Source organism: Podarcis vaucheri (genome assembly GCF_965113315.1).
Source record: "Podarcis vaucheri genome assembly, chromosome: Z".
Classification (NCBI taxonomy): Eukaryota; Metazoa; Chordata; class Lepidosauria; order Squamata; family Lacertidae; genus Podarcis; species Podarcis vaucheri.
In genome coordinates this window covers 22,111,386-22,127,173 of record NC_138758.1, presented here as the reverse complement: position 1 = coordinate 22,127,173, position 15,788 = coordinate 22,111,386, and the positions used below count along the sequence as shown (strand labels likewise).

The window sequence follows — 15,788 nt, the reverse complement described above, 5'->3', positions numbered from 1 at the left end:
TGTGTGTGTGTGTGTGTGTGTGTGTGTGGATAATAACAAAGCCTCTTTTTATTCTGCTCCTAAGAAATTCTGTATTTATCCTGTAGCTGTGTGCGGTATTGATTACAATCATCTTCTTCCTGCCTCTCCCTAGCAGTTCCATCTCATAAGTGTCAGAGTGCCAGACCCAATTAATATTAAGGCAGCTTTTCACTTGAATTGCAGTGTGTTCTGACTATTTCTCTACTGTCCTGTTGGAGGAGTTGATTCCTTCACCCCAAGGCAGAGAAGATCTGCAGACTTTGTTAACTTACTTGGCTTTCAGTCATCTTAAACCAATTCTATGTTATCTTACTCTTTTTATAATTGAAATTCTGACAAACCCATCACAAGTTTGCTCCCAACAGTTCTCGGGTTCTTCAGCCACTTTCTCAGCAAGTTGTTCAAACAAAATGATAAGATCAAGCCTGGCATAAAAATCTGCAAATGTGTCTAATTTTTTTTTTTTTTTTTTTGAAGTTCAGAAGCCAAAGTCTTTGTTGGTTTGCTCTAGTCAGAAACACCAGGAGCAATTAGCTGAACTTGTAAAGCTAGTGAAATGTGCAACTTAAAGTTCACTCCTAACTAAATAAGTTGTTGGTTCTTCCGTTTTGTAACACTGCATCAAAATCAATGCTGTTGTGACTCTACCACCTGCTATGTAGTCATGTTTGAATTACAGTTGCCATTTCACTTGGGCAAGGAACTGGCTTTTTGTTAAGGGGTCACTGTCATACCCCTTTCCTCCTGAAAGGCCAGCCACCCTGTTACACAGCTGGACCTGCCTGTTGCTCAACTGATTAATGGGAGATGTTCAAAAATACTGATACTGATCACCACCCTGACTGGGACTGGTTTCCACACTAGGGATGGGGCTTGAAGAGGCAGACATTTTCTAGACATCTTCCCATGTGGCAGGCACTTTGATGCCTCTTCCTTGAGTAGAACTAATATCTTGAGTTGGGATGGGGGAAAGCCACCTATACAAACCACGCTGCGGTTACCAGTGCTTTTCTTTTAGAAACAAAAGGTTCCAGTATTGTGTACCCTTGAGTAACCCCAGAAAAAAAGCACTGGCAGTTACCATTCTTAATCACACCCTCAAAAATCTGGAACAAACTACTGAGGATGTACAGAAGTTACCAAGCAGCTAGCTTTATCCTACATCCTCATGGCAACAACAATGTATTCAACCCAGAGAGGTGCCTGAACAATCCTCTCTGACCCTGAGGGACAAACCGCATTCACTGTGACTCAAGGATCCAGCTCTCACTCCTTGACATGTGGTTTTTGTAAATGTGTACAATGGCACTTCTACATGCAATATGAGCCTCATTTCAACTGAGCACATGCTTTCTTCTAGCAAATCCTGCTTTCTCCACTTCTAACTTTCAGCTGTGTTTTCAGTTGGCAAAGTGTTATAGCTCAGTGGTATGCCCAGTAGCAGTCAGAGGTGTAAGCAAAGGCAAGGAGCCATTTTGCACTTGGCTTCCGAATGGCAAGCATCACTGAGGCAGGAGCACGGCAAGGGGAGCTGAATGCAGCACATGCAAGCAGTGAAGTCAATCCAACACTTCTGCCATCATCCCCACCGAACAACAGGCTCTCTACGCCTCATCCATCCCCCACACAGCAAGCAGAAGCAGTGCTTGCTAACTGCAAGTCAGGTGCGCAACACCACCCTGTCTTCACTGCCCAACTGACTACTACAAGGTATGCCGTTTGCTTTGTGTACAAAAGGTCCCAAGTTCAATCCCGGGCATCTCCAGGTGGGACTGGGAAAGACCCTATCTGAAACTCTGGAGAGCTGCTGCCAGTAAACATAGCCAATGAGGTAGGTGGGGGGGCCAATGGTCTGACATTTTATAAGGCTGCTTCCTTATCTTTTGAGGATTTCCCAGGGCTAAAGGAAAACTTTGTAATCCTGAACATATTTAGATTTAGCCCCAAGTAAATGCATTTAGGATCCAAATGCTAGTTACTTCCTAGGAGTAGCTTTGGGATAAAGGGAGGCAACATTCAGGCAACATTCAGACTATTAGGTTAAGATTGAACAGAAATAACAATATAATACTAGTGACAAGTTTGAATACCTTGTGAGCTTCCTTCTGATAAACATATTGAAACTTCATCATTCCTGTCATTATCATCTCCAACATCTGTCGAAGCATCATCTTCTGGAATGGTTATTGATCTACTGCTGGAATCAGATTGATTGGGGAAAAGAGCAGGGCCACCTAGAGGAGGGAGGACTTCAATTCCCATTAGACGATATTTTCGTCTTCGATTCCCAATCCAAGTCTTGTAATGAGAAGCAGACATGGAGAACATCAGAAGTTGTAACTAATTCTGTATAATAGTATAACTTTGTGTTAATGGAAATGTTACTTCTGTATGCACGCTACTGTATTTCTTTGTAGCTTTTTTAAATAAAAAAAATCAATAAAAATTATACTAAAAGAAGTTATAATTGATTCAGAAGTTGGAATGTAAAGGAGGAAAGCCCTGAGATCTCCAAGTCTAGGAGACCACAATTTCCCTGCATAAAGCAACTGGAAACAGTCTGCCTACTGTTTTCCTGGCGCTAAAGAACAGGCAGAGGTTTCCCAAAGATACAAGCAGCAGCAAGAGTCTGAATTGGAGCATATGACCCTAGTGTGGTGTCAACTCTACTGGCTCCCCATTTACTTCTGGGCCCAATTCGAAGTGCAGATATTGACCTTTAAAGCCCTAAGCAGTCTGGAAATAGGATATTTTAACAGGAGTAGGGAACTGATAGCCTTCCAGTTGGTGGGATACAATTCCCATCATCCCTGACCATTGGCTATGCTGCCTGGGACTGATGGCATTTCAAGCCAACATAATCTAGAAGGCCTCAAATTCCACATTCGTCTTAAGGACTGCCTCCTTCCACAGGAGCCTACATGCTCTGACAGATCTTCAGCTGAGGTCCTGGATCCATGCCCCTGTTGTCTGATATGCTCAAAAATGATAATGCAGAGATGAAAAAATTTCAGAAAAGGGCAACCAAAATAATCAAAGAAATGGAGCAACTCCCCTATGAGGAAAGGCTGCAGAGTTTGGGACCTTCTGGAGAAAAGGCAAGTAAGAGAGGCAAGTGATAGAAGTTTATAAAATAATGCCTAGCATGGAGAGAGAGGACAGAGAAAAGCTTTTTCTCCATCACTTGTAACATTCAAACTTATGGACATCCAATGAAGCTAAATGTTGGAAGATTTGTGAAAGATAAAAGAAAGTACTTCTTCACAAGATACATATAAAGTATGGAACTCACTCTCCCACAGTGACGGCCACCAACCTATACGGCTTTAGAAAATAATTTGACAAATTCATGGCAATCAATGGCTACTAGCTATGATGGCTATTATCTTTCTCCACAGTTGGAAGTAGTAATGCTTCTGAATATCAGTTGCTGGAAACCATGGTAGGAGAAAGTAATCTTGTGCTCAGGTCCTGCTTGAGGACTGGGTTGGTCCATAGGCATTGGGTGGCCACTGTGAGAAGATGATGCTGGACTATATTGGCCATTAGCTTGATACAATAGGCTCTTCTTATGTTCTTTTAAAGTAAGGCTGGCGAATATGTGGGATAAGGTCTTTCTGAACACCACATCTAGGCTTTGGAACTCTCTTTCCCTGGGTGCTTGCTTGGTCCTTCACCCCATCTCTTATAAAGACCCCTCTTGGGGGGCTTTTGGGGAGTATATAGCATCACAATACTATTGTGTCCTTGTTGGTTGCTTGCCAGCCACTTAGATGGTCACTGATATAGACCTCATCAAAATGTTTCCATGAGATGGCCAATCCTCTGCATGGTTACAGCCAATCAACATACACAGCTGCATCTCATGGTACAGAACCAGGGCACTGCAAGTGCGGGAGTTGTATGTCTAAAAGTTCTTCTTCTCACAATCTCCTTGCTCTTTTCTTGCATGACAGAATGGCACTAATAAAAATATATAGCACCTGCTCTCTTTTAAATATTTAACCTCATTAGACCAACTTAAAAGCTATGCTTTATTTTGTGGTGTTTCCATTTTTAGAAATGGTGGGCTATGGTGAGGCATTACTGCACCCTCAACGGATCAGTGAAATACTAAGTCAAAAACACAAGGGCTCATGAATTACTCCTTTAGCTGGAAAGTCAACAGCTTCAACAAATCAAAGTTGTTTTGTATGTTTATAAAACAAAACCGAACAAAACCCAATATGCTTGAATTAATTGTTGATTACGTTAAACTGAACTGGCCAGAGACCTACTTAGTCCTTTTGAAAAGATAGTATTGCCATTATGGCAATGTTTAATTGAGCTCTTGCAGAATGAAAAGGAAGTGGTGGGGGTGGTGAACTACAAATAAAACATTGCTAAAGAAGCACCTTAGTCCTGGGGAGGAAAGTATGTAGAATTTAGGTATCAAGAGGCAGAAAAAAAGAACTGACATTGTGTCTCTTTTCTCACAAATTCACTATGGCTGAAACAGTTGGTTAGAAATTCTCTGTCCAGAAAAATCTTGCCTCCATCCTAGATAGCTGTGCAGCAAAGGGCTTCAGAATGGGAGCCTAGTAAATGCACTATTTCCACCCTAGCCTAACAATGCCTAACTCTGGAGCTCTTGTTGGGGCCAAATGGCTCATTAACTACTGTCTCTTTTCTACCCTACCATCCTCACCACCCTGCCTAGACCCTAGATCTATCCATGTGATGCTTCTGCAAGTCAGTTGAGAATCTGGCCAGATCACACAAGGCTCCTGTATGTTGGCTACCACATTCCTACATCATAGTTGTTTTTCAGGTCACCGTCCTCTAAAGCACATTAGTTATTATAGCATAGTTTCCATGAAGCTGAAGTAACCTTCCAGGTCTGCAAGGGGTATTTTGGAAGATGAATCACATTTCTTTTTTTGATGGTTACAAGCGTCGTGGATCATGGGAATTCTGTGGACATAGTGTATCTGGATTTCAGTAAGGCTTTTGACAAAGTCCCCCATGATATTTTTGAAGAAAAGATGGTAAAATATGGACTGGACAACATAACAGTTAGATAGATTTGTAGTTGGCTGACTAACCAAACCCAAAGAGTGCTCACTAACGGTTCCTTGTGATCCTGGAAAAAAGTGACAAGAGAGGTGTCGTGAGGTTCTGTTCTGGGCCCGTTGTTTGACATCTTTATAAAAAAAAACTTGGATGAAGTGATTGAGGGAATGCTCATCAAATGTGCAAATGACACTAAACTGGGAGAGGTAGCCTATGCTGTGGAAGATAGAATTGAGATTCCAGATGACCTCAACATATTGGAATAATGGCTAAAAACTTAAAAAACGAGAGAGAGAGAGAGAATTTCAATGGAGGAAATTTCAGGTTCTACACTTAGGCAGGAAGAACCAGCTACAGAAATATAAGATGAGAACCACCTGGACTGCCAGTAGTACATGTGAAAACGATATAGGGTAGACCACATGCTTAATGAGTCAAAAGATGTAGCAGCTAAAAAGAAGGCTGCATTTAAAAAAAGTATAGTGTCCAGATCACATCTGGAGTCCTGTGTCCAGTCTCAAGCACCACAATTTAAGGAGGATATTGACAAGAGGGAATGTGTGCAGAGGAGGGCAACCAAGATGACCAAGGGTCAGGAAACTAAACATTATGAGGAATGATTGAGAGGACTGCATGTATTTAGCCTGGTAAAGAGGAGACCAAGAGGAGACATGATAGCCATCTTACAATATCTCAAGGACTCCTGCATGGAGGATGGAGCCAGCTTGTTTTCTTCTGCTCTGGAGGGTAAGACCTTAACCAGTAGCTTCAAGTTATGAAAGAGGAGATCCCAACTAAACATCAGGAAGAACTTTCTGGCAGTAAGAGCTGTTAAGAAACTAGAACAGACTTCCACAAGAAGTGGTGGGTTGTATTTCTTTTGATGTGTTTAAGCAAAAGTTGGATGTCCATCTGTCATGTATGATCTAGTTGAGATTCCTACACTGCAGGGGCTTGGACTAGATGGCCTTCAGGATCCATTCCAAATCTACAATCCTATGATTCTATGTTAGCTGCTGAGGTGCCAGTCCCTGGCAGGCCCTACCACTGATGCATGCTCTTTCTACCCTTTCCTGAAAAATACTGGGTGCTTTACAGTGAAGGTCTGAAGTTTAGCATAATGTCACTTTGAAATACTGCGGGGAATTAACAGCAGCAGCTCCCAGATATCAGCAGGAGCCACCCAGCATTCCCTGGTATGCTGCTGCCAGGCACTAGCAGCTAAGTCTGCCAGCCAGACACTTTGCCAAGGACCCCCTACACCTTGCCCTGTAAGAACACCAGTTAAAGTGGTCAGCAGACAACATCTTTTGACAACTGCTGCTCTGGCAACATAATCAACTTTGTAGAAGAACAGCAATTTATTTTTCCCTGAAAAGTTTCTTAATGGTTAAATGGGCCAGATCCTTATGTCTCCCACACCACCCCTAGCCAACGTATCTTTATTTGCCCCACACCCACATGGTAGGCAGGTGAACCTTAGCTGAAATGGCCTCGTAAGCTAGAAGGTGAGTCTAACTAGGTTCACAGGCCAGGAGCTACCACCTTTGCCTTTGCAAATTTTCTGTCCTCAATTTCTGTTAACCACTATTCCCAGCTAGGCACCATCTTCTTGCTAATCATTAGCACATTGGTTAGTACCTAGAATCTGCAGCATTTTCCAAAGTGCTGATTCGACAACTTCCAACTCACTGTAGAGACTGCAAGTGTTACAAGACCCAAAATCACTTTTGCAGTGTTTGACCTGCGCCAGTTGTTTCACACATGCAAACCGCTAGCTGAAACATAATCACTGATTAAGGGGGTCTTTGCTATCATTTTTGGAGGTTCAGAAGACAGTCAAATTTGGGGTTAATAGTTCTGCATAAGGAATGACTAACCAAAGAGAAACTAAGTTTCCCAGTGGTCAGGAGATCGAATTTCAACACATCTAGCCACCTGTAGACCAATTACATTAAAGTTACACAGTTTAAAGTATCCTAAGAACCACCTTCACCCACAGGTGCCTCTCCTAAACTCAGTTCAACATCTGAGGTCCTACTTCATGTCTCTCCTCCAACTGAGGTTCATCAGTTGAGAAAGAGGAGCAACGCATTTTCAGTTGTGGCACTGCCTGCCCTATGGAGGCTGCCCCTCCATGCCTTCCGGCACCTGGTGAAAACCTGGCTCTTTACAGGCCTTTTGAGAGAAGCTACTGAACATCTGTTCTGCCTGCTGATTTTCTTGTAACACTTTATCATGCTGCTTGATATTGCATGATATTGCATGTACAGGCGTTCTGGGTCATTGTGCACTTGCATGAAATCGTGTGCAATTGAAACACCCCCTTCCATCCCGCTCTCACCTCATTCAGCCCACAACCTGCCCCTACCCCACTCCCGTTCTGCCCTTTTAGTGACGTCTTATGTTTCCAGGTCACTTCCAGGTTCGGCACTGCGCGTGTGTGCGCAATTGCGCACATATCTGTTGCGCCTAAAACGTTGCTTGCCTGTATCTCCATCCTCTTGTGTGCTCTGAGTTCCCCTAGTGGAAGGAAAGAAGGGCAGAAATTTCTGAAATAAACACTGACATTTAAGTCCCACTGAGTGCAGTGGGCTATGTAGGCCTGGATATCAGTTATCTCTACTTCACTGAGTTAGACCAGGCTGTTACCTAATACAGTGGTACCTTGGGTGAAGTACTTAATTCGTTCCGGAGGTCCGTTCTCAACCTGAAGCTGTTCTTAACCTGAAGCACCACTTTAGCTAATGGGGTCTCTGCTGTTGCCGCGCCGCCGGAGCACGATTTCTGTTCTCATCCTGCAGCAAAGTAACCCGAGGAACTATTTCTGGGTTAGCGGAATCTGTAACCTGAAGCGTATGTAACCTGAAGCGTATGTAACTTGAGGTACCACTGTATGCTCCTCCCCACACACCTTTAGGATATGCTAATATTTCCCAAAGTATTTTCCGTCTTTTGAAATTTCAACAACGCAGAATGAAACACTGCAAAACACGTTTACCTGCTCTGAATACTTAATTTTGGGAACAAAATCTGGGGTTTCCTGCTTTAGTTTTGGGGGAAGATGGGGCGGGCAGAGAAAGGACACAGAATACATAAATTCCTGAATATTAATGTTGTTTGGAAATATATATGCAAACATATATATTTCAGGGGAAATGCTTCTATCTGCTTTAGGTAATTTTCACCAATTTGTTGTTTTAAAGATAATGGTGAGTATCATAATCATCATCACTGTGAGACAAGAAGTTAAAGTGGTTAGGGTGTTGAAGTAGAACTGGGGAAGATTTTGATTCTGTTTTCTACTCAGCCATTTAGCTCACTGTTGGACCAGTCAGGGTACCAAGCAGAGGTCTTTCACAACTCCCAAGGTGAGTGACAATGAACATAGGACCAGAAACATGCAAAGGATTACTCCCAACACAGAACTGTGTTGCTCCCTTAGCAAAATAACATAATATAATATAACATACTCAGCTCCCAACACAGAATTGTACTGCTCCCTTGCAAAAAAAGTAAAAATAAAACTCAGCTCCCTTCTCCTTCACAAGGAGCTTTTATATTTTGACTAACTGCACAAGTTATTCCTTTTCAGTTCCGCAGAAAGCCTTTGCTTGTTTTAAAATCCCAGTCCAACTGGACTGTCAAACATGCAGCTCGTGCTGCCAATTGATAAAAGTCTCACCTGAGGGATTTTAACTATAAATAGACAGGAAACAGAGCAAGAGAGCACTTCCTAACGTGGCCATTCATTATGTAACACGTGCAGTCTATTTCAGTCTACCTCATGTAATTTTTTAAAAAAGCTTTCATCTAGGCTATTTTCTGCAACCAGAAACGGGAGGACTGGAGGTTCTTACCCGTACTATTTCACAGTCAACATTTAACTCCGCAGCGACTGCTTCAATTTTCTCTCTGCAAATTGCACCAAGGCTCGTCATGCCCCTGTCCCAGTATCTCTTAAGGGTAGCTAAATCCCGGTCACTGAATTGTGTACGGTCTTGTAGCTGTAAATCAAGCACACACTTTATTGTTTTAAGTACTAGAAAGGAGACAACAATTGAAAATGAAGGTGTTCCACATGGTGTTGCGAAGTCAAAAATTAAAGCCCAGTTCCTAACTCCTAACCTTTGAGTGAAATGAGAAGTTACCATGTAGATTAGGCTGGTGATAAAGCACATGCCTGGTCACTTGCGGGGGATAAATATGGCTGCATTTATCTGGAAAAGCATGGCTCTCCTCCTCACCATGCAAGTTGAGGGGGAACCATAATAACTCCATTGGTTATTGGCTGCAAAGCCAACTTGCACAATATAAAACAGGGGTGAGGAGCCTGTGGCCCTCCATATGTTGCTGGACTACAACTCCCATCATCCCTAACTACTGTACATGTCAGCTGGGGCTGACTGGAATTGGAGTCTACCTAAAGGGTTACAGGTTCCCCAATATGGATATAAAATGTACTATTAAAAAATGAACTTTGCGGGGGCGGCAGCGTTAATCTCTGGTCACTAAACACCAGCCCCAAATAAGAAGCCACCCAAGTGGCTCAGGGCTAGACTTTGGCAAACTTGAGAAGGAAGAAGACTCTAAAACTGGAGGACAGCCAGCAGGGCACCTCGCTATGCAAAGGGATTTTTTAAGTGACATGGTGATTGTCACTAACCAAGAATTAGGAAGCAGGTGGTTAAAAAAAGAAATCCATGTAAACAAGCTCTTTGAAGATTTCAATTTGCCCTTTAAAGCACCATTGTCTGCTAAATCATTCACATCTTGCCTGGCCTTAAATTCATCAGTCATGTTATACAGATTCTGAAGGACAGGTTGTCAGACGGTTTTCTGGCAAAGAACTTCAATTAATACACTATAAAAAGCAGCCCTTGTGGCTAAGTAGAGGCTGCCTCTCTGTCATGCTCAAGATTACATATGGTTTCTCATGTGTGAAGGTCAACATTTGTTTCTTCTCAACATTGGGTAAGGGATGGCCTGCAAACAGCACTGACTCTTTTGAAGGGCTTCCTTTTCCTTTTCCTGTCCCCATACCCTGAATACTAAGCAGCATATAAATATCTGAAATAAATAATAAATACCCCTTCTAACCACCATGCAAAAATACCGTATTTTTCGCCCCATAAGACGCACTTTTTCCCCTCCAAAAATGAAGGGGAAATCGGGGTGCGTCTTATGGGGCGAATGCCTGCAAGCCTCGCGCGCCCGGCAGGAGGTCCCACCGGGTGCGCGAGGCTTGGGGCAGCAGCCTGTCACCCGAAGCACGGGGAGCCCTCTGGAGGGCTCCCCCTGCTTCGGGCAAGTGTCTGCAAGCCTCGCGCACCCGGCAGGAGGTCCCACCGGGTGCGCGAGGCTTGGGGCGGCAGCGGACTGCTTGTGCGCTCCTAGAAGCTTGGGGCGCGTTGAGCTCAGCACGCCCCAAGCTCCTGGGGTAGCGCAGCGATCTGCTAGCCCTGGGAGAGCCCCGCGGCTCTCCCAAGGCTAGCGGACTGCTTGCGCGCACCTAGAAGCTTGGAGCGCACTGAGCTCAGCACGCCCCAAGCTTCTGGTGTAGCGCAGGGGTCCGCTAGCCCTGGGAGAGGCGCCCGGCTCTCCCACGCTAGCGGAGACCTTGCCGGCACGCAGAAGCTTGGGGCGCGCTGAGCTCCGCACGCCCCAAGCTCCTGGTGTAGCGCAGCGCACCTGGGGGGGGGGAATAAAAATTTTTCCCTTTATTTCCCCCCCAAAAAACTAGGTGCGACTTATGGGCCGGTGCGTCTTATGGGGCGAAAAATACGGTATCTCTTATGCCACAGCATGGGCAATGTTGTGCTGAAGGTAACGCTCACAATTCTTTAACCAAAGCTAAAGATTCTTTGGGACGCGGGTGGCACTGTGGATTAAACCACAGAGCCGAGGACTTGCCAATCAGAAGTTCGGCGGTTCAAATCCCCGTGATGGGGTGAGCTCCCGTTGCTTGGTCCCTGCTCCTGCCAACCTAGCAGTTCGAAAGCACGTCAAAGTGCAAGTAGATAAATAGGTACCGCTCCGGCGGGAAGGTAAACGGCGTTTCCGTGTGCTGCTCTGGTTCGCCAGAAGCGGCTTAGTCATGCTGGCCACATTACCCGGAAGCTGTACGCCGGCTCCCTCGGCCAATAAAGCGAGATGAGCGCCGCAACCCCAGAGTCGGTCATGACTAGACCTAATGGTCAGGGGTCCCTTTAAAGATTCTTTAACCTAAGTTCACTTGCATCGCAACTAGGAGAAAACAGAGGTATGGGATAAAGAGATGTTTGTCAATGCCTTGAGATACCTATTGGCCTTAAAATTATCCTTTCTTTTAACTATCTGGCATTATATTCTTCAGCTAATTAAGACCATGTTCACTTGAACAGCTAAAATCCCAAAACTGCTTTCATGCCTGTGGCATTCCACCAAGAAAGGAGTTAAGGTGAAGATTCCTGAGCAGTTTTTCCAGAATAGGCAACCTCACACCTCTCTGGGGTTCCTGCCTCAATTATACAAAGACTGAAACCCCTGGGACAGCATCTAGCACAACTGCAAATACTTAAAGACTGTGCCTGACTATATATAAGAAAAGCTTCAATTTTTAGATTCTCTGATCTATAGTAAGGCACCATATCAAAAGCAGGGGTTGGGAACCACTAACCCACAAAGATTCCCCATCTAGGAACTATCATTGTGCACTTACTCAATTTATTAATCCCTTTACACATAAGCAGTTTACAAAATTTGAAGAGCATGAAGTATAAATTTTAAAAATGCATTAAAACAAAAGTACAGTGGTGCCTCGGGTTACATACGCTTCAGGTTACAGACACTTCAGGTTACAGACTCCGCTAACCCAGAAATAGTACCTCGGGTTAAGAACTTTGCTTCAGGATGAGAACAGAAATTGTGCTCTGGCAGCGTGGCGGCAGCAGGAGGCCCTATTAGCTAAAGTGGTGCTTCAGTTAAGAACAGTTTCAGTTTCAGGTTAAGCACGGACCTCCGGAACGAATTAAGTACTTAACCTGAGGTACAACTGCAATAATAACCTATCAAACAAACCAAATACAGTGGAACCTTGGGTTAAGAACTTAATTGTTTCTGGAGGTCCGTTCTTAACCTGCAACTGTTCTTAACCTGAGGTACCACTTTAACTAATGGAGCCTCCCGCTGCCACAGCGCCGCCACCGTGCGATTTCTGTTCTCATCCTGAAGCAAAGTTCTTAACCCAAGGTATTATTTCTGGGTTAGTGGAGTCTGTAACCTGAAGCATCTGTAACCCGAAGTACCACTGTATGAGATCCTACACATGCACAGTGGCACATACAAGGGTGCTTCCATGGGATTAGAATTTATTTTCCAGGGCTAGCATACTACACATTCTCCTTCCAAGATTACATTAAGAAGTGGACTGAATCCTCTTGGTAATAGTTGTCTTTAGAGGAGACAGTACGTGTCTGTGTATGCTCCACCAGTATGTGAGGGTTTTGCTGAAATTTATTGATTTAACGAAATCAATATACTGTGTATTCAAACTAACAAACTTTGAGAGATTTACATAGATGATTTCAAATGAGAGTCAGGAAAGCAGTAACTTATGGATAAGGCCCTAGATAATAAAATGTAACTCTTTAGAAGCAATAAATTCCAGGATACTAAATACTTGGGTGTTATATCCTGGGGGGAACAAGAGAAGGTTTTCCAGATCTCCTGCAAACTTCTCAAAATCATTTAGTTGGTCTTTGTTAGAAACAAGATGCTGGAATAGACGAGCTCTTCATCTGATTCAGGAGGATTCTTATGTTCTGAAAAATAGGATTGCACTGCCCCACTCCCACAAAGAGTCAATGGGAAATGGAAAAGCAGCTCAGCTGAAAGAAACATTTTGACAGCACAGATGAGAACAAGATGGATCAGTACATGCTCCAACACATTCAACACACACATAATTTAGCTGTACTAGAGGTATTTGCCCCTTTCCTAGCTGTCATTGATATTTGGGGGAATGTGATGCTGAAAGTATCAAGAAGATGAATCTCTATGCAGTGTTGAAATAAAATTTAAAAAATCCTTCCAGTAGCACCTTAGAGACCAACTAAGTTTGTTATTGGTATGAGCTTTCGTGTGCATGCACACTTCTTCGGCTTTGGGTCAAAATTTATTTGCAGCTCATTTAAGAATGGCATTCAAGATTGTCCTAGGTCACAAAACCAATGGAGCTATTTTGTTGTCCTAGCACAACTGGAGACACTTATAACATACTTTACCCTTTTAGCAAATCTCATTTGAATACAATTTCCTTGTGCAAATAGAGAGATTATATGAAAGTCTAGAAATTGTGTCATTTGTTAAGACTACAGCATCTACAAACAGGTTTAAAATTGCTTTAAAAGCATATTCAATTGCAGAGATTTAGGCTATTCAATGCCACCACAAATTAATAGTTAGATAGTTAACCAACAACACTAAAAGCAGAGTCTGTGCACTGTTGTTTTTCCATGGTAGATTTAGAGTTATTGCTGAACTGAAAGATTTATAGTTCTCTGTCATTGCATTTTCCTTTCGCTATGTGCCAGACAGCCTGGGTTTCATTCTCTCTAAATTAATTAAATGAGACAGAAAAAGGAGAAGGCAAAACTATTTAGAGGCACACAGAATGTAAGAGGAGAGCTTTCAATAGTTAGTTGAAATGGACTATAAATTCTAAATATGAAGGTTTTATTTTGAGAGCCATCCATTAGAGACGTCTTTGTTACTCTTGCCATTAGCAATGCTCATCTCCTTTTAAGTCTTATTCTGCATTTCCAAAGGGCTATGCCATGCTATTTTTCACTCCACTGAGCTTTCCCAGTTGATTTTAGTGACACCAATCCATCACTAGAATTATTTGACAACTGGAAATACATTGCAGTCCATCTTACAAAAGGAGGATTCCTAACAGCAGGTTTAATTTTGAAGTTTTATTGCTTTTGTCATTATTTAAGCCAACAGTGAGAAATCCGTGTTGATACTGTTAGCTATTAATAAAATATAGGAAACATTACTGTCAATGGGGAGACTTTTAGGATCTCCATGAATGCAGATGATAATCTTCACCCTTTCTCATTCACTACTGTCAGTGTTGACAGAGATGCTTCAAGCATTTTACAAGGTTGAAAGTTAAGTGTAACATAAATCAGAATTACTATCAATGGCAAAGGCAATGTGAATATGCAAAGTTACTTGGAAAAGCAGTGCATATCTCTGACTGTGGGTTACTCATATCTAACAATGTCATCTCTGCACTTTAACAGGAGATGCTGAGGAAGTAGGAAGGGGGCTGTGGGTGGGGAGGAAAGATTTCGTTTCAAGACAAACTTTATTTAAAACCCTACTCGTATTAGTTAAAAAGTTCTAAGCTTAAAATACCTAATCTACGTCTGCACTTTGTTCACTTACTGCTTCAGTGACAAGTACTTACAGCTCTTTTTCGTGAACTCCCCATAGTCCAAGGTGCAGGAAGATTTCCTGAAATCTGAGGAAAGAAAAATAATATTCTTCAAAATGGGTTTGGGAAGATACTCAATTGCTGTCACAGACCAGGGAAACTGTACCTGGTCAGTGGACTGCATCTGGAACTGGTCCACCACCACCCCCACAGGCCAGTCACCTGGAGTCAAGTGATTCAACTTTAAAGGGTGAATCATCATCTTCCTTTCTAGTCACAGATTTGCATTTGGTGCCAAATTTAAAAGGCGCCAAATACAAGCCCCGCATGCAGAGGAACAACTGGGAGCACATTCTAAAGCTGTGGCTCTACTCACTCTCCCCCAGACATTATAAGATGTCAAGTGTGGGAGCAGGTGGGCCTCAGGAGTCAGAGATTTTTCCATCTCCGATACTGAGCTTGGCTCTTGTGTTGTCTTGACTATCTTATGTTGCCAGCAGTGTCTTGAAGTCCATCCTGGTGATATTAAGCCCAAACAAACCAACTACTCTCACATTAATCTGGCTGCCATCGTCCTTAAGTACATGTTCCCCTACAATGAGTCCAAATGTCATCTGTAGTCTGAATCACCCAGCTAGGCACCTGAATGAGAATCTCTGCTTCAGCTGACCTGGAGAAGGCTATCCAATAAAATCTTCACACTTAGATTGGAAACAAGATCCTCAGATGGAGGTTGTTCATAATATGTAACCTTGGTTGTTTCTCAAACAGATAAAAGTCCACTTCACATGTGTAGTTCTTCCAGAACTTTGTTCCCAGACCAGGTGTACAGTGATCATTTATGCCATCGTCCTTTGTCCATTCACATTCCACTCCTTTGAAAACATTCCTTCCGTTGTTCAAGGCCTTACATAGCTATAAATAACGCCCCGACAAGATGCCTGCTCCGCCATTAAAACTCTGGGGATTATTTTCCTCAGCCCGCCAGTTAAAGAATAAAGTCACATATATAAAGTCCTGTCAGATGTAATTACCAGTCCTTTGTCTTGCCAAATTACTCTCTCCTCCACTCCTGGTTCAGTCCAAAGCTAATTTAAATAGGGTCCATTACCTTGGTCAGGAACATGGGACGCGGGTGGCACTGTGGGTTAAACCACAGAGCCTAGGATTTGCCGATCAGAAGGTCGGCGGTTCGAATCCCCGCAACGGGGTGAGCTCCCGTTGTTCGGTCCCTGCTCCTGCCAACCAGCAGTTCGAAAGCACGTCAATGTGCAAGTAGATAAATAGGTAC

At 43.2% G+C, this 15,788-nt stretch overlaps 1 protein-coding gene across 7 annotated transcripts in view; it reads right to left on the bottom strand.

Annotated features, from left to right (window-relative positions):
• The window catches only part of HDX (highly divergent homeobox), a 51,289-nt gene that overhangs the window by 15,151 nt on the left and 20,350 nt on the right, over positions 1-15,788 (bottom strand). For 6 of the 7 annotated variants that reach the window (XM_082208464.1, XM_082208468.1, XM_082208466.1 and 3 more), the window contains 3 exons: positions 14,531-14,584; positions 8,934-9,080; positions 2,112-2,319 (listed from right to left, as the gene is read on the bottom strand). In XM_082208464.1, coding sequence (XP_082064590.1) covers positions 2,112-2,319; positions 8,934-9,080; positions 14,531-14,584 — 409 coding nt within the window. The remainder of the gene's footprint in view (positions 1-2,111; positions 2,320-8,933; positions 9,081-14,530; positions 14,585-15,788) is intronic. The other variant, XM_082208467.1, reaches the window with a different exon arrangement.